The sequence below is a fragment of the Brachyhypopomus gauderio genome, unplaced genomic scaffold (assembly GCF_052324685.1).
Source record: "Brachyhypopomus gauderio isolate BG-103 unplaced genomic scaffold, BGAUD_0.2 sc76, whole genome shotgun sequence".
In the NCBI taxonomy this organism is placed as follows: domain Eukaryota; kingdom Metazoa; phylum Chordata; class Actinopteri; order Gymnotiformes; family Hypopomidae; genus Brachyhypopomus; species Brachyhypopomus gauderio.
The window spans coordinates 975,344-1,001,213 of NW_027506897.1; the positions used below are offsets into that span (position 1 = coordinate 975,344).

A 25,870-nucleotide genomic window follows, 5' to 3' on the forward strand; every position below is an offset into this window, starting at 1 on the left:
AGATTCAGCTCTCTCAGGTGTGATGAGGGGTTTGACCTCAGAGCTGAACACAGAGCAGCACAGCCTTCCTCTCTAATACTGCAGACAGACAGACTGTAGAGAGAAGGAGAAAAACTCACACTTACACATCAACACACATGGGAACACAAACATCTCTCTCACTCCCACACACACACGTTGCCTTACACGCACAAGCTCACATGCGCGCACACACAAACACACAAACACACACACACACACACACACACACACACACACACACACACACACACACACACACACACGCCTCACTCTCTCTCCCCTCCCCCCAGAATCCAACAGGAAGCACATGAACCCAGACAGACCCAAAACATGGTAATACAAACACTCCTGTACGTGTACATACGTGTGTGTGTACGTGTGTGTGTGTACGTGTGTGTGTGTGTGTGCGCGCGTGTGTGTGCGCGCGTGTGTGTGCGCGCGTGTGTGTGCGCGCGTGTGTGTGCGCGCGTGTGTGTGCGCTCGTGTGTGTGCGTGCATGTGTACGTGTACGTGTGTGTGTGTACGTGTGCGTGTACGTGTGCGTGTACGTGTGCGTGTACGTGCGTGCGTACGTACGTGCGTGTGTATGTGTGTGCGTGTGTATGTGTGTGTGTGTGTATGTACGTGTGTGTGTATGTACGTGTGTGTGTATGTACGTGTGTACGTACGTGTGTGTGTGTGTACGTACGTGTGTACGTACGTGTGTACGTACGTGTGTACGTACGTGTGTACGCGCGTGTGTACGCGCGTGTGTACGCGCGTGTGTGCGCGCGTGTGTGCGTGCGTGTGTGTGTGCGTGCGTGTGTGTGTGTGTGCGTGTGTGTGTGCGCGTGTGTGTGTGCGCGTGTGTGCGTGCGCGTGTGTGTGTGCGCGTGTGTGTGTGCGCGTGTGTGCGCGCGCGTGTGTGCGCGCGCGTGTGTGCGTGTACTTGTGTGTGTATGTACTTGTGTGTGCGTGTGTGTGTATTTGTGTGTGCGTGTGTGTGAGTGTGCGTGTGTGCGAGTGTGCGTGTGTGCGTGTGTGCGTGTGTGTGTGTGTGTGTGTGTGTGTGTGTGTGTGTTTGTGTATAAAGAGTCAGTAAGTCAGTAACTCACTGTAGTTTCTCCAGTGTACAGTGTGGATCCTCCAGTAGAGCAGAGAGCTGCTTCACTCCTGAGTCTCCTAGTTTATTGTAGTTCAGATTCAGCTCTCTCAGGTGTGATGAGGGGTTTGACCTCAGAGCTGAACACAGAGCAGCACAGCCTTCCTCTCTAATACTGCAGCCAGACAGACTGTAGAGAGAAGGAGAAAAACTCACACTTACACATCAACACACATGGGAACACAAACATCTCTCTCACTCCCACACACACACGTTGCCTGACACGCACAAGCTCACGTGCACGCACACACACACACACACACACACACACACACACACACACACACACACACACACACACACACACACACACACACACGCCTCACTCTCTCTCCCCTCCCCCCAGAATCCAACAGGAAGCACATGAACCCAGACAGACCCAAAACATGGTAATACAAACACTCCTGTACGTGTACATACGTGTGTGTGTGTGCGCGCGTGTGTGTGCGCGCGTGTGTGTGTGCGCTCGTGTGTGTGCGTGCATGTGTACGTGTACGTGTGTGTGTGTACGTGTGCGTGTACGTGTGCGTGTACGTGCGTGTGCGTGTACGTGTGCGTGTACGTGCGTGTGCGTGCGTGCGTACGTACGTGCGTGTGTATGTGTGTGTGTGTATGTACGTGTGTGTGTGTATGTACGTGTGTGTGTGTATGTACGTGTGTGTGTGTATGTACGTGTGTGTACGTACGTGTGTGTGTGTGTGTGTGTATGTACGTGTGTGTGTGTACGTACGTGTGTGTGTGTACGTACGTGTGTGTGTGTGTACGTACGTGTGTGTACGTACGTGTGTGTACGTACGCGTGTGTGCGTGCGCGCGTGTGTGCGTGCGCGTGTGTGTGTGCGCGTGTGTGTATGTACTTGTGTGTGCGTGTGTGTGTACTTGTGTGTGCGTGTGTGTGCGTGTGTGTGTATTTGTTTGAGTGTGTGTGCGTGTGTGTGTATTTGTTTGAGTGTGTGTGAGTGTGTGTGAGTGTGTGTGTGTGTGTGTGTGTGTATAGAGTCAGTAAGTCAGTAACTCACTCTAGTATCTCCAGTGTACAGTGTGGATCCTCCAGTAGAGCAGAGAGCTGCTTCACTCCTGAGTCTCCTGGTTCATTGAAGTGCAGATTCAGCTCTCTCAGGTGTGATGAGGGGTTTGACCTCAGAGCTGAACACAGAGCAGCACAGCCTTCCTCTCTAATACTGCACCAAGACAGACTGTAGAGAGAAGGAGAAAAACTCACACTTACACATCAACACACATGGGAACACAAACATCTCTCTCACTCCCACACACACACGTTGCCTTACACGCACAAGCTCACGTGCGCGCACACACACACACACACACACACACACACACACACACACACACACACACACACACACGCCTCACTCTCTCTCCCCTCCCCCCAGAATCCAACAGGAAGCACATGAACCCAGACAGACCCAAAACATGGTAATACAAACACTCCTGTACGTGTACATACGTGTGTGTGTACGTGTGTGTGTGTACGTGTGTGTGTGTACGCGTGTGTGTGTATGTGTGTGCGCGCGTGTGTGTGTATGTGTGTGCGCGCGTGTGTGTGCGTGTGCGTGCATGTGTTCGTGTACGTGTGTGTGTGTACGTGTGCGTGTACGTGATGTGCGTGCGTGCGTGTGCGTGCGTGTGCGTGCGTACGTGTGTGTGTGTATGTACGTGTGTGTGTATGTACGTGTGTGTGTGTGTGTATGTACGTGTGTGTGTGTGTATGTACGTGTGTGTGTGTGTACTGTGTGTGTGCGTGCGTGTGTGTGCGTGCGTGCACGTGTGTGCGTGCACGTGTGTGCGTGCGCGTGTGTGCGTATGTACTTGTGTGTACTTGTGTGTATTTGTGTGCGTGTGTGTGTGTAAAGAGTCAGTAAGTCAGTAACTCACTCTATTTTCTCCAGTGTACAGTGTGGATCCTCCAGTAGAGCAGAGAGCTGCTTCACTCCTGAGTCTCCTAGTTTATTGTGGTGCAGATTCAGCTCTCTCAGGTGTGATGAGGAGTTTGACCTCAGAGCTGAACACAGAGCAGCACAGCCTTCCTCTCTAATACTGCAGAGAGACAGACTGTAGAGAGAAGGAGAAAAACTCACACTTACACATCAACACACACATGAACACAAACATCTCTCTCACTCCCACACACACACGTTGCCTTACACGCACAAGCTCACGTGCGCGCGCGCACACACACACACACACACACACACACACACACACACACACACACACACACACGCCTCACTCTCTTTCCCCTCCCCCCAGAATCCAACAGGAAGCACATGAACCCAGACAGACCCAAAACATGGTAATACAAACACACATAGAGGAGAACAGACAGACAAGTTGTGAGTTGTGATTGGTCAGCATGTGGTGAGTTGTGATTGGTCAGCATGTGGTGAGTTGTGATTGGTCAGCATGTGGTGAGTTGTGATTGGTCAGTAGTGTCAAACACTGGTCTATCTCTATCTCTCTCTCTTTCTCTCTCTCTCTCTCTCTCTCTCTCTCTTTCTCTCTGTGTATCTCTCTCTCTAGTTCAACAATTCTTTATTGGCATAAATGCAATAAAATACACTGTTGCCAAAGCAACTAATATGAAACACCTAAAAATAAATATAACATAGATAAGAGATTACAGACAATATTAAAGACTCAATTACAGACAGAGTTACAGACACTGTAGGAGCCAAAACGGTTATTCATGTGTATGTTTTTGTTTTTTCATGTGTTGTTCTTTTTTGTTTGAGTGGCTCCACCTATTGGTTGCAGTGGATAGGCCACGTGGATAAGAACAGGTGTTGCTACCTGGAGGGCGTGGCCAACAGGAAAGGAAATAACCACTACAGACACAATTATAGACAGTGTTACAGACAGTATTATAGACACAATTATAGAGAGTGTTATAGACACAATTATAGAGAGTGTTATAGACACAATTATAGAGAGTGTTATAGACACAATTATAGAGTGTTATAGACAGTATTATAGACACAATTATAGAGAGTGTTATAGACACAATTTTAGAGAGTGTTATAGACACAATTATAGAGAGTGTTATAGACACAATTATAGAGTGTTATAGACAGTGTTATAGACACAATTATAGAGAGTATTATAGACACAATTATAGACAGTGTTATAGATAGTATTATAGGTTGGAATAGAGCACTAGAAATTGCGTTATTTGCATTATAGAGTTTTTACTTATCAATAAGAAAACAGGAAAATAAGAGTCAAGATGATTTCTAAATATGTAATAATAATGTAATTTAATATAATAATAATATAATAGCATAGTAATAATATTAAAATATAATAATATTCATCATCATCTGTTTTCTTGTCCTCACTGGTTGTCTCAGTGTCACTGCAGCACTGGAACTCAGGGGAGACGCTCATTACCTTCCTGTAGAATTCATTTATAATGGGGTCAAATTTAGGACATTCAGTAAGAAAGTGCAGCTCTGTCTGCACCACTGAGAGATCACAGTGGGAACACAGTCTGGTCTCTCTGTGTAACCAGCTCTGTCTCCACCACTGAGAGATCACAGTGGGAACACAGTCTGGTCTCTCTGTGTAACCAGCTCTGTCTCCACCACTGAGAGATCACAGTGGGAACACAGTCTGGTCTCTCTGTGTAACCAGCTCTGACTGTGTCGGCCAATTTCAATGACCAGACTGAGCTCACTGAGCCATTATCATCATCATCCTCAGTTTCTTCTCATTTATTGTTGTCATGTAGGTCACTAATGTGTAGTCTCAATTTAGGGACAAATAGCATTGGAGTTTGTGTAGTGTAGTTTCTCTCTCTCCCTCCCTCTCAGTCCCCCACCTCTCTCCCCCTCTCTCTTTCTCTTTTTCTCTCTCTCTCACTCTTACTTTCCCCTTCTGTCCATCTATTAGGTAACATTCAGGTTGTACTCTGTATGCTGCATTTCTGTCATTTCTAACATGTATTGTCTCATATAACCAGTTGTAATGTGCAGTTGTGTTATGCTAATCAGTCTTGTGCTATAGGAAATGTGTGTGAATCTCTGTTGTTCAGATAACATCATGTAATGTAAATGCTAAAGTCAGTAATTGTATTAAATTGGTTATGCATATTCATGACCTTACACCAACACATTATTATTTCTAATTGATCTGTTTCAATTGTTGGTGGGAGAGATCAATCACCCCAGTACAGAAACTCCCTACAGTGTTACAAGTCTTATTATGATTTTGTACTGATTCTATGATGCTTTTGGGAAACTCCCCCCAGTGCTGTAATGTGTTTATAAAAATACTCACTCAGCTTTTCTGGATGCTGTGACCACTGGCATCAGTCTCAGTAGACATTCCTCTGATCGGTCATATTTACTCAGGACAAACTCATCTAGCTCTTCTTCTGAGTTCAGCAACACAAACACCACAGCTGACCACTGAGCAGGAGAGAGTTTAGCTCCACGGAGATTATTGTAATCTCCTCCGTTCAGGTATGTTTGAACTTCCTGCACTAGAGAATGATCATTCAGTTCATTCAGACAGTGGAACAGATTGATGGATTTCTCTGGAGAGGGATTCTCCCTGATCTTCTCCTTGATGTACTTGACTGTTTCCTCTGTGCTGTGAGAGCTGCTTCCTGTCTGTGTCAGTAGACCTCGTAAGAGAGTCTGATTGGACTCCAGTGAGAGACCCAGAAGGAAGCGGAGGAAAAGGTCCAGGTGTCCATTCTCACTCTGTAAGGCCTTGTCCACTGCGTTCTTAAGGAAGTCAGACATTGTTGATCTTTTAAAGAATGTATATTTTTTCTGTTTCAACACATTTGTGTTGTTGGAGATGAAAGAGAGAAATGCATATAAAGCAGCCAGAAACTCCTGAACACTCAGATGTACAAAGCTGAACACCTTCTCCAGTTCAAACTCCTTTCTGAAGATCTGGGTACACACTCCTGAGTACACGGACACTTCTTTGACATCAATGCCACACTCTCTCAGGTCTTCCTCATAGAAGATCAGGTTGCCCTTTTCCAGCTGTTGGAAAGCCAGTTTTCCCAGTGCCAGAACAATATTTCTAGTCTGGTGAGGATCAGTGTCAGTTTTTCCATGGTACTTTCTGTCCTTGTGTTTGATGTTAAAGATCAGGAAGCGTGTGAACATCTGAGTCAGAGTCTTGGGGATCTCTCCACTCTCTGCTTCACCCAACATGCTCTCTAGAACAGTGGCTACAATCCAACAGAAGACTGGAATGTGGCACATGATGTAGAGACTTCTTGATGACTTCATGTGTGAGATGATTCTGTCAGCCAGGATCTGATCACTGATTCTCTTCCTGAAGTACTCCTCTTTCTGAGGGTCACTAAACCCTCGTACCTCTGTTACCTGGTCAACACACTCAGGAGGGATCTGATTGGCTGCTGCTGGTCGAGAGGTTATCCAGAGGAGAGCAGAGGGAAGCAGATTCCTCATGATGAGGTTTGTCAGCAGCACATCCACTGAGGTCGACTTCGTTATGTCTGATAAGCTCTCATTGTTATGGAAATCTAGAGGAAGTCGACACTCATCCAGACCATCAAAGATAAAAATGACTTTATAAGCATCACAGTCTATTAACTGTAATGTTTTTGTTTCTGGGAAAAAGTGATGAAGCAATTCCATCAGATTACTTTCCTTCTTTATCAAATTCAGCTCCCTAAAAGGAAGTGGAAATATGAAGCGGATGTCCTGATTGGCTCTTCCTTCAGCCCAGTCCATAATGAACTTCTGCACAGAGACTGTTTTCCCAATTCCAGCAACTCCTTTAGTCAGCACTGTTCTGATGGGTTTGTCTTTAAAGAGGTCATTACATTTGATGGGTGTCTCTTGTGTTGCTGGTCTCCTGGATGTTGTCTCAATCTGTCTCACCTCATGTTCATTATTGACGTCTCCAGTCCCTCCCTCTGTGATGTAGAGCTCTGTGAAGATCTTATTCAGAAGAATTGAGCTTCCATGATCTGAAATTCCTTTAATTTTTTTATATTTCTCCAGTAGTTTGCGTTTGAGCTTTTGCTGATATCCAGAGATCATCTCTAAAACAACAGAAACACATGATGACAGTAATTTTATTTGTTTGCACTAAACCCACATGAACTATGCCACCTTCAGATATGCTGATAGTAAATAGCAAAAATGTATTTATTTGACATCAAGATCAATAATCTATATGGTCATGGTCTGGTGGTTAGGGAATTGTGGGTTGTGACCAGAGGGTCGTGGGTTTGATTCCCAGGCCTGACGCCATGACTTGAGCAAGACACCTAACCCCAACTGCTCCCTGGGTGCTGGGCTAGGGCTGCCCACCGCTCTGGACATGTGTGCACCACAGCCCCCTAGTAATCACTAGTGTGTGTGTGTGTGTGTGCGTGCGTGTGTGTGTGTGTGCGTGCGTGTGTGTGTGTGTTCTAACTGCACAGATGGGTAACTGCGGAAGACAGATTTCGATTGCGGTGCAAATCACAATTGACATGAAATGTGGCAACTATAATGTTCTCACAAATAATTCTTCTACGAGCATTTAAATGCTGAAGGCTCTTCTAAATTATTTTTATTGATATATGATTAAACAGTATGTGCTAATGGCTGTAAAATACTTCAACAAATGTGTTTTATTATGAAGATAAAGTATGAACAGTGTGTTGTTTGTCTATTGTTTCTCAGTCAGATAATGCAAACCAGTCAGATTTACTAAAGTGTTTCTATGCTAATCAAAGATGTCTGATCCAAAATTGCTTGTAACATGCAACAGCTCAGCTGGGGCTAAGCCATTTTTGGCCTCCAGAGGGAGACACAGATCAGCCACACCTGTCACCCAGCCCACTGGAGTGCAGCTCACAGGCCCCCTGGTGGTCCGTGTTAGTTAAAGAGATCTTAAGGGCTGTCTGCTGAGTCTCCTCTATTCCTCCTCTCTACAGTCTTGAGTTCTGTCTTCACACTCTTGAGTTCTCATCATTCTTCCTTGGTTGGAAGAGACGTTTTTAGCAGTTTTAATCATGTCAGCCCTTTCCACTGACATCTTTAGTTGTTTAGGTTCTCTGTGCTGGTATCACACTGGTTTGGTCACCCTGAGGGTGATGGTTTGATCCCTCAATAGGAGTTTTGGGGTTGAGGTTATGGGCGTGTCTGTAATCATTCCCCACGCCCAGCTGGGATCAAACATCTACAGTTCCAGAACCTTTTTATGGGTGGAAATACAACAAATGGTTCCAAATTAGATTCACAAACCAGAGCAGTTCTGGTTCCTCATTGGTGGAAAAGGGTCGATCTAGTGCTTAGTGCTTGATCTTGTGTTGTCATGACACCCCGTCTGCTTCCATTGTGACCACGCCTCCATTTGACTGAGTGCTTCAGTCATATATAGTGTGTGCATATTGTTATGACCCTGTCTTTTTGTGTTCGGGAGAAGCCTATCTGTTACAGGGAGTCCAGTCCATGTTCCACTCTAGGAATCCCTGATGTCCCTGGGAACATGAAGTCTCCGCCCTCGGCTTCCTGGTATATAAGGAGGAAATGAGAGGATCCCCGTTGCGATTCAGCCTTGCCGAACTTGTAGAGATTGTGAACTTTGAGATATTGAGATACTGTGTATGACCTTGTGATTTGGATTTGCGTGCTCCTTTAATATAACTGTATAGAGTTGTGTATAGATATATGTATATTGGTGGTTTGTGTGTGCACACGGTGAGTAGGAAGTGGCTGCCATTTTGTTTGGGTTGTGGGTTTGTATCTGTTTTGTATATAGGAAGTCAGAGTAGTGTTGTCTTTTGTTTCACCCTGTTAGTATAATTATGTCTGTTTCTTTCTAGTATGGTTTTTGTTAGTTGTTTTGGCCTGGGTTACTTCTGACGTTTGTACCTGTGTACACTTTGTCCTGTAAATATATTCTGTTTGTAAATACACAAACAGAAAATTTGTAAATACACCAATACTTTACATCTTCTTGGATCACTGTGTCATCCATATTCCACCCCTTCACACCCCTGTTACGGCCTAGAGCCTAGATAGTTCATAACAATATAGTATATTGTACAGTGCATCTATATAGACAGGGGTGGCCAACCCGTCAGAGACCAAGAGCCATTTTGTTTACTTTGTTATGGCAAAGAGCCACATCATGAGTGGTGAGTGTAATTTGTTGTGTGTTGGCAAGTGTAATTATTAGCTGTGAAGACAGTCAAATTCTTGTTTTCCACTACGCCGGTTTTAAAAGTATTAGCGGCTCGCTAGGCTTGTAAACAAACCGCGCACCACGAAAATGTAGCAGTGTGTCGCCCCGTTTGTGCAGGTGAGCCCGCGGACCGGCTGGGGAGCCGCATGCGGCTCGCGAGCCACGGGTTGGCCACTCCTGTATATAGACTATGATTATGCAAGATTGATTGCAGTCTCCTGTGTGATTGTGTAGCTGTCAGTCTCCTGTGTGATTGCACTCTCCTGTGTGATTGTGTCAGTGTCCTGTGTGATTGCACTCTCCTGCAGAGTTGTATAATCCAGGTTCAGAAAGTAAAAGTCCTCACCAGGATTTTGTTCAAGCTTGCTCTGCTCTCCTGTGTGATTGTGTCACTGTCCTGTGTGATTTTGTCCAAAGTGTGGGTCACGTTCAAATTTTCCAGCCCACAGCCTCTGTTGACCGTAGCATTTTATATTTCACCAGAAGATGGCATTGTATACTATACTATACTATACTAAGGCTGGGTGATATGGAGCAAAAATAATATCTCGATATTTTTTAGGTGAATGGCGATATACGATATATATCTCGATATTTTTTCTTCCCAAAAGGTAACAACAAAGAGGCAGTAATAAATCAAATCTACGTCCCAAATGAGTTGTGCGAAGAAGAGTGGCAGGACAGGGCGGAAGTTGTTAAAAGAGAAACTCAAGTAAATTCACTATTCACAGTGTTGTGCGTGAACGAGTTCAAAAGAACACGTTCATTGAACACGCTCATTTTTTCGTGAACGTTGAACTGAACGAAACACATTTTTTAATAACTTGAACGTGAATTATTTCACATTAAGTGTCATGAACGGTAGACATCACTGTAAATGAACGTTGGAATTTGTTTCCATTGAAAACTGAGTGATTTCTGTTTTCTATTTTGAAACGCAACGAGAGAAAGTTCCTCCCTCCTGTATTCTCGCTGGTGCCGCTTAAATCATGCATCACCAGACAGAAATGGTTTTGACGTTGTGTGCGCAATGCATTGTGGGCAACGTAGTGTCCGCATGAGAATAGTTAACATACTGGCTAGTTAATAACATACTGGCTTCCGCACGACGTTACCCGTGATGAATTGCAGCAGAGCGGGGTAGGCATAGCACGTATAAGAATGTATAGTGATTTCTAGCTTGTAGTTTCTTTATTTCCTAGTTGGATGTGCACGGTATTCACGCCTTATCTGTGATTCGTGGTTTTGATTAGCTTCATGTTTGTGTATGGTTAAAGTCTCTGTTCCATTTTCAGGTTCGTAGTGTTTTAGGTTTTCAGTTCATGTTTGGTCTCCGTGTTCTCTAACGTGATATCGTGCCTGGCAATACATGTATGTTCTGTTAGACTCCATGTTCATGTATGGCCGTTACTTGCTTCCCGTGTGTTTGTTCATGTCAGTGTATGTAACAATTAGTTGTACTCTTGTGTTTGGTCTAGTTTTGTGCCCTTGTAATTTCCGCTGCCTTTTAGTGTATAAAGCGTTAGTTCTCTATTCATCATGCCACGTCATTCGCGGTCCACTCGCGTGTCATCTGTAAATGTAAGATGTGAAATAAAATCTAATGAGATTGTACTATCTACTTCGCATTTGTGTCCGCCCCTTGATTGCGCAACAGCCAAATCGTGAAAAAAGTATTTGAATATCTCACGAAAAAAAGTAAAATGAACTGAACTTTGAACTAGTTCATAATTAAAATTGTGAACTTTGAACGTGAACTGTTCATGAAATACTTCCACACTACTGATGTAGCTCCTCGTTTAGGAACTAAATCATTCACAGTGTGAGCACTGCTGCTCTCTCCGCTGTTGGCCATGTTTATTTTGCGCGCTGCACGCATAACCTGCGTCCTTGCGTCATAATGTCGCGATATAGCGAAATCCTATCGAATAAAGAAATGTACCGGTATTTTTGTGAACAATATTATATCGCCCACCCCTATACTATACTATATAGAGGTGTGCCAAAAAATCGATTCATATATCAAAAATCGATTCTCATTTACTACGATTCAGAATCGATTTTAAATGTCCCAAAATCAATTTTAAGTCATGGTGAAGTCTCGCATTACGTAATTACAAAACTTTACGCAGACTTTACGCAGCAGATTCTGGGACACACTCATGTGCGGAAAAGTTTTAAAACAGATGGAGGAAAGAGATATTCAACATGTCCGGTCTTCATTTAAGGCAAAAATATGGGTTCATTTTGGTTTTTACCGAATGCCGGGGAAGACCGAACTGAGGGTTTTCCATCCACCGAGTTTTTGCGCATTTTGAAAATGCGCATGAAAAAAGCTGGATGGAAAAAGTCCAAAATTCAAAAAAAGCCCCAAATATCGCAAAAAGATTTTTACGCTAGGAGGAGGTGGAAAAGTTAGACTATCGCATCGCCAAAATTCGGAAAAACTGGATGGAAAACAGTGTTAATTTCGTTGACGAATAATTTTCGTCATAGTTTTCGTCAACGAACCTTTTTTCATGACGAAAACGAGACGATAACTAAATTAAAACTATACGAAGGGATAAAAACGATGACGAAATTAAAGGACATTTTCGTCAACGAATAAAAACGAGACGAAAATATTGTCCAGCGACGACATTCAATCAGACCTGATTTAGTTTTGTGAAAGGTAGGGATAAGTTAAGAAGAGATCCAACCGTAACTACTTTAGCGTACACGGAGAGGCGGGACAAACCGGGTAACCATCCAATCAGAACTAACGTCTTCACATCGCGCAGAACCCGTTAGGACAAAACCAGCGCGTGAACTGTGGTCACTCATGAAATTAAACTCGAAGTTAACTCGACAATGTCAGCAGGGAGAAAGATGAGCGGCGATATATGGACACATTTCTCCTTTGACTTTGAGAAAAACAAGATGCTGTGTAAACCATGAGGAATGATGATGTCGGGACAAATACGACAAATGAAACGACATCTGCGGGCTATGGCATTGTTTTACGGCGCCCAGTTTTATATAGAATGTAATATGCATTGTTCATAAACTCCATATGTTTTCAGGTAGAGCGGACCTACTGGTCATCAATGTTTTGTTATTGTTATGCTCAATAACTATAAGTTCAGGTCAATAGAGTTGTTTGGAAATTTGTTTTTGTATATATTGCACATACAAAAAATAATATTCTGTAACTGGTTAATAAATGTTTCATTTTGTGCAAGTGTATATAATGACTACTACACCATTTATATTTTAGTCAACTAAATTATTTTGATATTATTCGACTAAATTCCAATGATAATTAGTCGACTAAAACTAGACTAAGACTAAAAACAAATCAATGACTAAATTATGACTAAAACTAAATTACATTTTAGTCAAAAGACTAAGACTAAAACTAAATCCAAAATTGCTGTCAAAATTAACACTGATGGAAAAGGGTTTTTCGCAGTTCTGGAGAGAGCAAAAATTGAATTTAACTAAAAAAAAAATGTTTCAAAACCTCAACGTGCAAAAATGCGTAACTGCCAGATGGATGTAAAAACCACTATTGTTTGGCGTTGTAACGTTTGCGACGGGCAGGCATGACGCAAATGCAGAGTTCTTTGGAGATTTTAATGAAAAGGGGATACAAACACGATAAGGACATGGAAGACAGAGGGAGCTAAGTAAACTAACGGGGAGAGAGCATGAACTAAACGGAAACGTTAAACAACTGGGAACAAGCATACGTAAGAACACACAACTAACAAACTGTAAACACATAAGCAACAATGAACACCGGGGCAACTAGACACAAGAAACGCTAAAGCACAACAGTAGGGTAACCCAAACAGACAGCACGATAAAATCATATAGAAATACCACGAGGGAACATACACTCAGAACACAGGCGTGTTACACTGGGAACAACTAACAAACAGACAGGGAGCGAAGTCAAAGGGAGAACATGGATAGCGGGAGGAACAGGTCTTTGGAAGAAACGAGATATAGAAGGAGCGAGGGATTACCGTGCAGGGAATGACCGACAAGGGAATGAAACACTCGGGGTTCTTTATACACAGAGACAAGACGGTGAAACGAGACTCAGGTGTGTGGGCACTAACGAGGGGGGCGTGACAGACAGAGGGAGGAACGAATGGGAGCGGGGAGCTAGGCGGGACCAGGGAGGAGGGAGGGGCTGGACGTGACATAACCCCCCCTCAAGGCGTGCAACTCCGGGGCACGCCAACCAGGGAGGACCGGACAGACGTTGGGGACAGAGACACCACGGCACAGAGGGAAACGAGAGGACGAGGCCGGGGCGGGGACAACAGACACGGGGCAGGACGGACACGATGGCTTGGGCACCGAACGCACGGGAGGACCAGGACAAGGAACGGGGCCAGACGAGACAGGACAGGGGGTCGACACAGGGGGCGAGACCAAGGGGGCCGGACAAGGCGCGGTCAAGGGTACAGGACTGGACACTCGGGAAGGCTGGGACACAGAGGCAAACAGACGGAGGACGACGGAGACAGGGACGGGAACAAAGTGGGTGACTACCTGGGGAACAGAGACTGGCACAGGGACATGGAGGACACCACCAAGGACGGACACAGGGACAGGCACGCGGACGCGGACAGACACGCACACAGGAACGGGGACCAACAGGAAGCCAGGGAGGGGACAGGGCAAAAAAGGGAACACAGGTGAGTGTAAAACAGGGTTAACAGGAGGGACAGTGTCCGGACAGTTCAGCAAAAAACCAGCTCCAGGCCCACAGGCGGGCGAGGCAGTCTCTGTGGGGGCTGGCGTGGGCTGAGGAGGGTACTGGGGAGCCGGCGGAGCTGGAGGAGTTCCCAGGGGAGCCAGGGAAGGGTCCAGGGGTACCGGCAGGTCCGGCCGAGGAACAGCGGAGGCCGGCAAAGGGGCCACAGGGACCGGTCGACAGGCAGCGGGAACAGGTGGGGCCCGCTGACGGGCAGCGGGAGCAGGCGGGGGCCGTTGGCGGGCAGCGGAGACAGGCGGGGCCCGCTGGCGGGCAGCGGAGACAGGCGGGGCCCGCTGGCGGGGAACGGGAACAGGCGGGGCCCGCTGGCGGGGAGCGGGAACAGGCGGGGCCCGCTGGCGGGGAGCGGGAACAGGCGGAGCCCGCTGGCGGGGAGCGGGAACAGGCGGAGCCCGCTGGCGGGGAGCGGGAACAGGCGGAGCCCGCTGGCGGGGAGCGGGAACAGGCGGCGTCGCCGTGAAGACGTCATCGGAGGGCGAGGTCGCCGTGCAGTCATCATCGGAGGGCGTGTCCACCGAGGCGACGTCATCGGAGGGCGTGTCCACCGAGGCGACGTCATCGGCGGGCGTGGCGGCCGGAGCGACGTCATCGGCGGGCGTGTCCACCGAGGCGACGTCATCGGGGGGCGTGACCACCGGGCCGACGTCGTCGGGAGGCCGGGCGGCTGTGCAGGCGTCGTCGGGAGGCCGGGCGGCTGTGCAGGCGTCGTCGGGAGGTGTGGAGGTCTCGATCCCACCACTGACCAACAGGTCAGCAGGTATCTCCCGTCGACACTGAGGGGCAGACTCATACACACCTCCACCAAACCTTTCGCATAACGTCCGGCAAAATCCCTTCACAGTCCATGCATCCGTAACCCGGTGCGCTAGGACAATGTTAGCCCACTCTAGGGCTTTACCCCTCAACAACGACCGCATAAATACGACCTGTATGTCCTCAGGTGGCTTAGGTATCGTGAGGAATTGTAAGTAACCCTCACATTGGAGGAGAAAGCTCCTGACCAACCCTTTCTCACCATCGTACACCTCAGGGACTAGACAGAGAGAGGGTAGCGCCACAGGTTTCCCATCAGCGTCTCTACCGAGCATGGCTTGGATGGAATCCAACTGCTCGTTGAAAGCATCTCTGTCAAACGGTTGTATAGACACAACCAGCGTATCAGAACTCTGCTGCGTCGCGTTAAACTGGTCGGTCATTCTGTAACGTTTGCGACGGGCAGGCATGACGCAAATGCAGAGTTCTTTGGAGATTTTAATGAAAAGGGGATACAAACACGATAAGGACACGGAAGACAGAGGGAGCTAAGTAAGCTAACGGGGAGAGAGCATGAACTAAACGGAAACGTTAAACAACTGGGAACAAGCATACGTAAGAACACACAACTAACAAACTGTAAACACATAAGCAACAATGAACACCGGGGCAACTAGACACAAGAAACGCTAAAGCACAACAGTAGGGTAACCCAAACAGACAGCACGATAAAATCATATAGAAATACCACGAGGGAACATACACTCAGAACACAGGCGTGTTACACTGGGAACAACTAACAAACAGACAGGGAGCGAAGTCAAAGGGAGAACATGGATAGCGGGAGGAACAGGTCTTTGGAAGAAACGAGATATAGAAGGAGCGAGGGATTACCGTGCAGGGAATGACCGACAAGGGAATGAAACACTCGGGGTTCTTTATACACAGAGACAAGACGGTGAAACGAGACTCAGGTGTGTGGGCACTAACGAGGGGGGCGTGACAGACAGAGGGAGGAACGAATGGGAGCGGGGAGCTAGGCGGGACCAGGGAGGAGGGAGGGGCTGGACGTGACAGGCGTCCTCTCACGTGATCTAAAGTTTATTCGCATAACTGTAATGAATGGAAACAAGGCTTAATTCGCATTTTTTTCTGCCGAAACTTGGAAATTGCGCATTATTTTTTCGAAAGGTTTGGATGGAAACACGCAGAGCCGGAGTGGCTAATCGGGAGATTCCGGTGGATTCCCGATGGGCCGGCTCATATCAATCTCTAGTTTGGGCCGATTGGGAGGGAAAAATAATTTTGGGCCGGATTTGGGCATGAAACTCCCGGGCTGAAAAAGGGGCCCACTCCGGCCCTGGAAACACGGTAGTAGCTCGTTTGTAAGGCGTGTGTACGCGGTGAGCACGGGAACGTTAATATTGAGAAGGGTGAGAAATAATATAGAGAAGGGTGGACCCAAGTGCCGGCTCGCAAGATCAAGACGTTTGACACTTATCAAATGTATTAGCGAGAGGGAAACGCGCACAGCAACCCAGAACAAACAAACAAAACAACGCGGAAGACTCAACGCGCAAAAGAATAGAAACCAAAACCGTGAGGGTACGGAGTAAAAATAGAAACAAAAAACAACGCGGAAAATACAACGCGTGAAAAATAACACTCAACCGTAGTGAGATTCGAGGAAGAAACAAAATAACAACAGTAACTAAAAAACAGCGCGGATAAATGCAACGCGAAAACGAAACCAAGGACGCCAGCAGAAGTAACTGGAAAAAAAACGCTGCAGCAAAATAAAACCCTTCCCAAAAATAAAGGCAAAACGGATAGGAAGAAATACAGGATTGGGAAAACTTGAGATGGGTCAGGAAGCGACGCAGGAGATAGATACTCGAATAAGTAAAGAGAAAGCATAACAGAGAGAGGTGGCGAGACCATTAAATGATAAGCAACCACAGAGAAAGCAGGGACCTGGCTGTGTATGGTTACGCCGGTTTAGTCTGGGACTGACTCTGGTGCCCCTAGCGACGGCTGGGGGAACTGCATCCGAGCCAGCCCTGAGAGCTCGCAAAATGAAGCTCAAGAATTTTGGTAACAACAAAAACCATTTTATTTTACTAAAGCACTTTATTTTTGTTAATTAAATGTGAAAGACACTTAATTTTCTGTATTTATCATTCTGTCTTGCAAAGCAGACTGTAGTAGATCATGCAGATTTTATAAACTGAAGCAGATTTTTATAAATCAAATCGTTTTTTGAATCGAAAATCGTTTTGAATCGAAAATCGATTTTGATTTACTATACACTGTGTCCCCCTCCCCAGAATACCAGGCTGAATGGGTGTGGCCCCCACACATGTCCACCTCACCAAATCTGGACAAAAAGTCTGGACACCCCTGGTGTAAAGTGTCCTGTGTGTTTGCATCTTCTTCAATATATCAGAGATGTGGATATTCAGATGTGATCTTCAGTACATAATCAGTGATGTGTATATTCAGATGTGATGTTCACTACATAATCAGTGATGTGTATATTCAGATGTGATCTTCACTACATAATCAGTGATGTGTATATTCAGATGTGATCTTCAGTACATAATCAGTGATGTGTATATTCAGATGTGATCTTCACTACATAATCAGTAATGTGTATTGTCATGGTCCCCACGGCAACCCCTCTTCTTTGTGTGCTTTTATTTTGAAGTCCCTTATTGTGTCTGACTTCATGCCCCACTTTGAACCCCGCCCCCTCCTCATTGTTTTCAGGAGTGTCTCGTTTGGTTCTGTGTTTTATTCAGTGTATTTGTCCTGTGTGTAGTCTTTTGTTATATGAGTTATTGTAAGTTCCACTAATTTTGATGCTGTGTGTAATCTTGCTGGTCCATGTCTTTAATGTATTTATGTCTCCCCTGTTCTGTGTATTAATGTTCTCCTTTAGTGTTAGTTGGTGTATTTGGTTGCTGTTTGGTTTGTCTTTGTTTTATGTCAGTATATTCTGTGTAGTGTTGGTCGTTTTGTTATTAAACTACTTCAGAGTCCACACTTGTGTCCAGCCTACCTTGCCCAAACGTTACATGTATAAACAGACCTTCACTGAGTGCAGGACTCCCTGAAGATCCTCCAGTCTGAACTGGGATGGTGCTGGAACTGGACTTTTCCTGAACTGGAGGAGAGAACAGTGGAAAATACCAACGTTATTAACATAATTAACTTTGTATAAAAGAGGATTTGGCCTGAGAACTGCTGTATTCATTTGTTTTTATATACTATACTCTATATATATATATATATATATGCGTGTGTTTATATAAGGATTGGGGCAGGTGTGGGGTAAATGCAAAGTAAGAATGCTTTAAATATAGATGTGTTAATAGTTTATTTGTTAATTAACAAAATTTATGAAAAGAATCAGTCAAGCCCACTACCCCTGTGTGGTGCTTTCATGTGTCACATCTGGCCCCGCCCTCTACCCGTGTGGTGCTTTCATGTGTCACATCTGGCCCCGCCCTTTACCCCTGTGTGGTGCTTTCATGTGTCACGTCTGGCCCCGCCCTCTACCCCTGTGGTGCTTTCATGTGTCACATCTGGCCCCGCCCTCTACCCCTGTGTGGTGCTTTCATGTGTCACGTCTGGCCCCGCCCACTACCCCTGTGTGGTGCTTTCATGTGTCACGTCTGGCCCCGCCCTCTACCCCTGTGGTGCTTTCATGTGTCACATCTGGCCCCGCCCTCTACCCCTGTGTGGTGCTTTCATGTGTCACGTCTGACCCCGCCCTTTACCCCTGTGTGGTGTTTTCATGTGTCACGTCTGGCCCCGCCCTCTACCCCTGTGTGGTGCTTTCATGTGACACGTCTGGCCCCGCCCTCTACCCCTGTGTGGTGCTTTCATGTGTCACGTCTGGCCCCGCCCTCTACCCCTGTGTTGTGCTTTCATGTGGCACGTCTGGCCCCGCCCTCTACCCCTGTGTGGTCCTTTCATGTGTCACGTCTGGCCCCGCCCTCTACCCCTGTGTGGTGTTTTCATGTGTCACGTCTAGCCCCGCCCTCTACCCCTGTGTGGTGCTTTCATGTGTCACGTCTGGCCCTGCCCTCCACCCCTGTGTGGTGCTTTCATGTGTCACGTCTGGCCCCGCCCTCTACCCCTGTGTGGTGTTTTCATGTGTCACGTCTGGCCCCGCCCTCTACCCCTGTGTGGTGTTTTCATGTGTCACGTCTGGCCCCGCCCTCTACCCCTGTGTGGTGCGTGTTCTCTTAGTTCCGCCGTTGTTTTGGTTGCCTTAGTTTTCCTTCTGTTTGTCACACCTTCTGTTTTCCCGCCATATGTTGAGTTTTGTCAGTTGTTCCTGGTTTATCCTTGTGAGTAGTTGGGTTTATATTCCCTGCATGTTCAAGTCTTTCCTTGTAGGTCTATGTGTTTATTGTCATGTATCATTTGGTGTAAGTTCACTTGCTCTCATGTTCATGTAAATCTGAGACTCTTGTGCTCACTCACAGCCTGGTTAGTGCTAGTCAGAGTTGTATAGTAACGAAGTAGAACTACTTCACTACTGTACTTACTGTACTGTAGTTACTCGTTACAATTATAAACGTGTTAGCTGGCGCTGTCACCGTGTCAAGTGATCAGGCTGTCTTATGAAAAAACTGCGCATTCTCCGGTCGCATCTCGTTTACTCTGCTGCTGCCTTCACTGAACACTTGAGCTTCATAATTTAGGTTCGCTCGACACATCGTGACTGCCGCAAGGGTCCGCGCGGCAAAAATGACGCAATCGCGGCGGCTCCGCCCATGCGCGTTGACCACACGCGCGCGGTCGCGTCGCGAGGTCGTGCACCTCTCGAATTTTGTGCGTGCGAAGTTACAAGGTAGAATTCATGCACTTGTACGGCACTTTGACGGTCAATTTTCTGTATTTTCCAGCACCTTCAGCTTAATTTACATATTTATACAAATACACATATATTCCAAATAATTAGCTTTTTATCTCATTAAAAGAGATGGTACCGTGTTTGGTAACAGCAGAATAGCGCAGTAAGCACTAGTTAGGTTAGATATCTTAGCTAACTAACCTAATTATGTTCATGGCGTGCTGCAGAATTCACTTAACATTAGCTGGCAATAAAGGGCGACGTACTGACTAATCGTGTCCATTCTTATAGTGTAGTGTTTTTATAGGGAAAGGGCATTTAATGAGGGTAAACGCAGGGCAGTAGGCTCACCCTTAGAAACCGACAGACGGATTTTACGTCCAAAATACACCTCGTTTTCTCAGCTAAATTAAGGCGAATTTGTACTTCTGCGTAAAACCTACGACATAGCAAGACATAGGTTATCTGTTTTTTGTGTAAGAAGTGTTAACCCCAGTTTTTTAAGTACATACAGAACACTTGTACTTGTGATCTTTGACATCTTTGATTTGTAAGTGATATATAAAAACTAATGATAATCAAACTTTGATGGCTTTCTTTAATTAATTCAAAACACAATACTTGTACTTTTTACTTTCAGTACTAAATTTCAGAGTAAACTACTTGCAATACTTAAGTACAAAAAATGCTGAATACTTCTGTACTTCTACTTAAGTAAAGTTTTTAAAGAACACTTCAACTTCTACTCAAGTCAATGTTTTGATAGAGTACTTGTACTTTTACTCAAGTATGGGTCTCGAATACTTTATACAACACTGGTGCTAGTGCACGTGTCCATGTTGTTCTATGTTCTGGTTAGTGCTAGTGCACGTGTCCATGTTGTTCTATGTTCTGGTTAGTGCTAGTGGATGTGTCTATGTTGTTCTATGTTCTGGTTAGTGCTAGTGCACGTGTCCATGTTGTTCTATGTTCTGGTTAATGCTAGTGCATGTGTCCATGTTGTTCTATGGTTGAACTTCCCTAGTCCATGTTTTGTTGAGTATGTGTATCATTACTAGTTTTTCTGTTGGCTTTAGTGTTTGTAGTATCAAGTGTTTTATTCTTTATGTCTATTCTGTCTTAGTGGTTGTTGGTTTCTGGTCTTGTGGTTGTTTTGTATTCTTATGTTCTTCGAGTTCCCGTTTAGCGTACAACTGTTACCGATAGTTCTCCTGTTATATTTTAATCTCATTTCCATCATGGGTTTAGTTATTTTGTTCATAATCCCTCCCCACCCCTCTCCTCTCCCTGTCAGCACAGCTGGGCTTCCAGATGTTACTGGAGTCCCTGTAAATAAAACGTGTTCTTCTCAGATATTGTGTTCGTCTCCCAGCTCCCCGACATTACAGTCAACTCTAAATCAGATCAAATTTGTGTGACCACCCTGTGCCTTCAATTCTTCCAGGTCCACTGGAGTCAGACATTTTGTAGAATTACAGTCAGGAGTCTGATTAATCAATGATACCAAACAGCTGATAATAATCATAGAAAGAAGATTTACAACTGTGAGAATTGTGAGAATTGTATTCATGACCTTCATATATATATAAACCCAGTAATTATAAATAAATATTAACTGTGGTCTCTGATCATCTCAAAATTCAGATTCATCTCTTACCTCCATATATAATGTTCATGGTCACTGGTGCATTAATCTGATTCCCATGAAGCTGAGGAGCACAGACGTTCCCTCCTGTCTGAGCTGTGATGTTGGTCTGATCTGTGATGTTGGTCTGATCTGTGATGTTGGTCTGGACTGGAGTAGATCCCTCCATCTTCTAATCAGACGTTACTTCACCAACACCACTAAACATCAACATATGAGGATGGCATTAAATAAGTTAGTGTTTCACATGTGTGAAATAGCACCACCCAGAGTATGACACAGGTCAGTGTGTCTCAGTTTGTTTATTCACTGAGATCTGCAGTCAGCATTATTAAACAATTATTAAATAGTAAACAAACAGCAAATTATATTTTATTATTTGAAAAATTTAATAATTTTTGAATAAAATAATTTAAAAATTCAGGATAAGTTTGTAGATGGTTGGCTGTGAGCAGGTTCATATTATTAGTACATAGTTCAATCCCATAATAAAGGTTCTTTCACATATGAATACATTAATTCAGATCCCATCAAATGATGTTTCCAGTAATTTTTCAATTTAGGAGTATTGAAAAGAAAACTGAACTTGTAAATAAATTTACTGATGACAGTCTACCACTCCATTAGCTCCTCCCCTAATGATGATGTTATATCTCTCCTCATTAGCTCCTCCCCTACTGATGATGTTATATCTCCCCTCATTAGCTCCTCCCCTACTGATGATTGTATACCTCTCCTCATTAGCTCCTCCCCTACTGATGATGGTATATCTCTCCTCATTAGCTCCTCCCCTACTGATGATGGTATATCTCTCCTCATTAGCTCCTCCCCTACTGATGATGGTATAACTCTGCTCATTAGCTCCTCCCCTACTGATGATGGTATATCTCTCCTCATTAGCTCCTCCCCTATTGATGATGGTATAACTCTGCTCATTAGCTCCTCCCCTACTGATGATCGTATAGCTCTCCTCATTAGCTCCTCCCCTACTGATGATGGTATATCTCTCCTCATTAGCTCCTCCCCTACTGATGATGGTATATCTCTCCTCATTAGCTCCTCCCCTACTGATGATGGTATATCTCTCCTCATTAGCTCCTCCCCTACTGATGATGGTATATCTCTCCTCATTAGCTCCTCCCCTACTGATGATCGTATATCTCTCCTCATTAGCTCCTCCCCTACTGATGATGATATATCTCTCCTCATTAGCTCCTCCCCTATTGATGATGGTATAACACTCCTCATTAGCTCCACCTCCTTCTATATACTCCACTGTATATACTCTGTACTGTATATTCTGTATGTACTCTGTACTGTATCATAGTGTATATACTGTATGATACAGTTCAGAGTATATGCAGTATTGTAATGTTCTAGCCACATACAGATAAGTGGACCAACACAAAAGCTGAGAGAACAAGGGTTTATTGGCCTTTTCAGAGTCTTTCTCTACTGAAGGGACACAAGGGACACATAGTCAATCTGTAAAGAAGAATTACACTGATGCTTAGGGCACAGTGACATACAAACCAGCCAGATTAACACTAAACACAATAACTTTCAGTACAAATAGTGACATACAAACCAGCCAGATTAACACTAAACAGAATAACTTTCAGTACAAATAGTGACATACAAACCAGCCAGATTAACACTAAACAGAATAACTTTCAGTACAAATAGTGACATACAAACCAGCCAGATTAACACTAAACAGAATAACTTTCAGTACAAATAGTGACATACAAACCAGCCAGATTAACACTAAACAGAATAACTTTCAGTACAAATAGTGACATACAAACCAGCCAGATTAACACTAAACACAATAACTTTCAGTACAAATAGTGACATACAAACCAGCCAGATTAACACTAAACAGAATAACTTTCAGTACAAATAGTGGCATACAAACCAGCCAGATTAACACTAAGCAGAATAACTTTCAGTACAAATAGTGGCATACAAACCAGCCAGATTAACACTAAACACAATAACTTTCAGTACAAACACGTGAAGAGAATTAACAGACAGTACGATAGACACCAGTGATCAGTGATGACAAGTACACATTGGAACAGACACCAGGCAGCATATCAAACATTAGGACAAACAAACACCGAAACAGACTAAAGGTAGAGACAACGAATAAAGGAAAAACTGAAACTAAGAGTAACACACAAGACAAGCGCACAAAACGTAGAGGGGAAACAGGACAAATCTAACAACTTACCTAATCTACCGACTTCACTGAAGAACACAAGGGGCACCAGGCTGTAGGAACTAAACAACATAGAGGAAAACAGAACACAAAACTGATAGAGAGGACAGAGAGGGACTAAAACACAAACCAGAATACAAAGGGAATAAATACAGAAGCAAGAGTCCAGGAAACTGTCAAACAGAGGAAACGCAACAGGAGAACAACAATCAATGAGCGTCCAGGCTGGAGTGAGATTGAGGGGTTTAAATACACGAGTGAAAACAAAAACGAGACACAGGTGAACCTCATAACTAGAACGAGAGGCTGAACTAAGGTGGGGAAAGAAAACACAGAAAACGGAAAACACGACAGAAGGGGAAACCAAATGTTAAGAACAGCACGTGACCTCCCGGAATATTCTGTACACCTGCTGCTCGTTACTCCACTCTTTTCACAACTACTTAATCTTCCCCCTCTCACTTCTGGGTTGTGAAGTATTGTTGCCATGCCACATACCAAGCGTTCTGTCCCTCCTGTGTACCGACCTCTGCTCTCGTTCCAGACCTCGTTCCCAGCCTAGTCCCACTGTACTTTCATCCTTCTGTCTACCCGCCGTGACCCTGGACCGCCCTGACCTCGACTACGACTAACCCATACACCACACACGCTCAGCGGAGTTATTCGTCCATTCAGGTGTTCTGTATTCACATCTTTAATAAAAGCAACTATATTCCACATTTGGATCCTTGTCTGCCTGGTTGGTTCGTTACACCAAGAATGTGATAGAGCAGGGGGCGGGGCCATCTGTTACAAGTACATACTATATCATACAGTATATACTGAATATACTCTGTACTGTATCATACTGTATATACTGCATTATAACATTGGGAATATAGGTTTTCCGTAAATACAAATTCTCTACAGATAATTTATTTAAACATCTTTATTTCATGTCTAATATGTGTAGTCTTAGTGCGCTTTTGGAATATACTGTATTTGCAACCACCAAAGCACAATATAACAGATTAACATTAGGAGTTCTATTACTACTGTCTGACTACACTAACACTAGGAGTTTTATTACTACTGTCTGACTACACTAACACTAGGAGTTCTATTACTACTGTCTGACTACACTAACACTAGGAGTTCTATTACTACTGTCTGACTACACTAACACTAGGAGTTTTATTACTACTGTCTGACTACACTAACACTAGGAGTTTTATTACTACTGTCTGTCTACACTAACACTAGGAGTTCTATTACTACTGTCTGTCTACACTAACACTAGGAGTTTTATTACTACTGTCTGACTACACTAACACTAGGAGTTCTATTACTACTGTCTGACTACACTAACACTAGGAGTTCTATTACTACTGTCTGACTACACTAACATTAGGAGTTCTATTACTACTGTCTGACTACACTAACATTAGGAGTTCTATTACTACTGTCTGACTACACTAACACTAGGAGTTCTATTACTACTGTCTGACTACACTAACACGGAGTTCTATTACTACTGTCTGACTACACTAACACTAGGAGTTTTATTACTACTGTCTGACTACACTAACACGGAGTTCTATTACTACTGTCTGACTACACTAACACTAGGAGTTTTATTACTACTGTCTGACTACACTAACACTAGGAGTTTTATTACTACTGTCTGACTACACTAACACTAGGAGTTCTATTACTACTGTCTGACTACACTAACACTAGGAGTTCTATTACTACTGTCTGTCTCCACTAACACTAGGAATTCTATTACTACTGTCTGTATTATCTATCACAGACTCACCGTGTTCCTCTGAAATAGATTCATGTGTCTCATAAAATGATGATCCTGCTCAGTCTCTCACTCTGATCTGAATCTGTTTGTTCTGTTCAGTTTCTCATATGACTCTGTAGGAGGTGGAGACTCCAGATTCAGGTTTATCTCCATATTTTAACAGATCAGTATCATACTGGCTCTCTCCCAGTGCTGAATAACAGGACCAGAGTGGGTCACAGGTAAGTGGTTCACAGGTGAGGAATGCAGCCAGACTGCTACAAGTACACACACTTTGTATCATGCACAACATACAGAACTACTGTAAATAAATGACACCTCTCTGATCTGAGAACAGTGTAGCTGCATGTAACGCCTGTGGTGTCTGGGAGCAATGAGGGGGATTCATGTACTGAGCAGAGTGTAACGAATCAAGGGGGTGTGATGCAAACGCAAGTATCAATGTGATTTATTAAATTAAACAAAGACCAAAA

General features: G+C 44.5%; 1 protein-coding gene across 1 annotated transcript in view; it reads right to left on the reverse strand.

Moving 5' to 3' along the window:
* The window catches only part of LOC143491500 (NACHT, LRR and PYD domains-containing protein 12-like), a 204,458-nt gene extending 179,649 nt beyond the window's left edge, over positions 1 to 24,809 (reverse strand). The window contains exons 1-8 of the mRNA XM_076990558.1: positions 24,107 to 24,809; positions 23,621 to 23,670; positions 21,397 to 21,584; positions 17,964 to 18,038; positions 5,458 to 7,213; positions 3,058 to 3,234; positions 2,181 to 2,357; positions 1,116 to 1,292 (exon numbers count right to left, since the gene is read on the reverse strand). Coding sequence (XP_076846673.1) covers positions 1,116 to 1,292; positions 2,181 to 2,357; positions 3,058 to 3,234; positions 5,458 to 7,213; positions 17,964 to 18,038; positions 21,397 to 21,553 — 2,519 coding nt within the window. The 5' untranslated portion in view covers positions 21,554 to 21,584; positions 23,621 to 23,670; positions 24,107 to 24,809. The remainder of the gene's footprint in view (positions 1 to 1,115; positions 1,293 to 2,180; positions 2,358 to 3,057; positions 3,235 to 5,457; positions 7,214 to 17,963; positions 18,039 to 21,396; positions 21,585 to 23,620; positions 23,671 to 24,106) is intronic.
* Between the last annotated feature and the right edge of the window lie 1,061 nt (positions 24,810 to 25,870).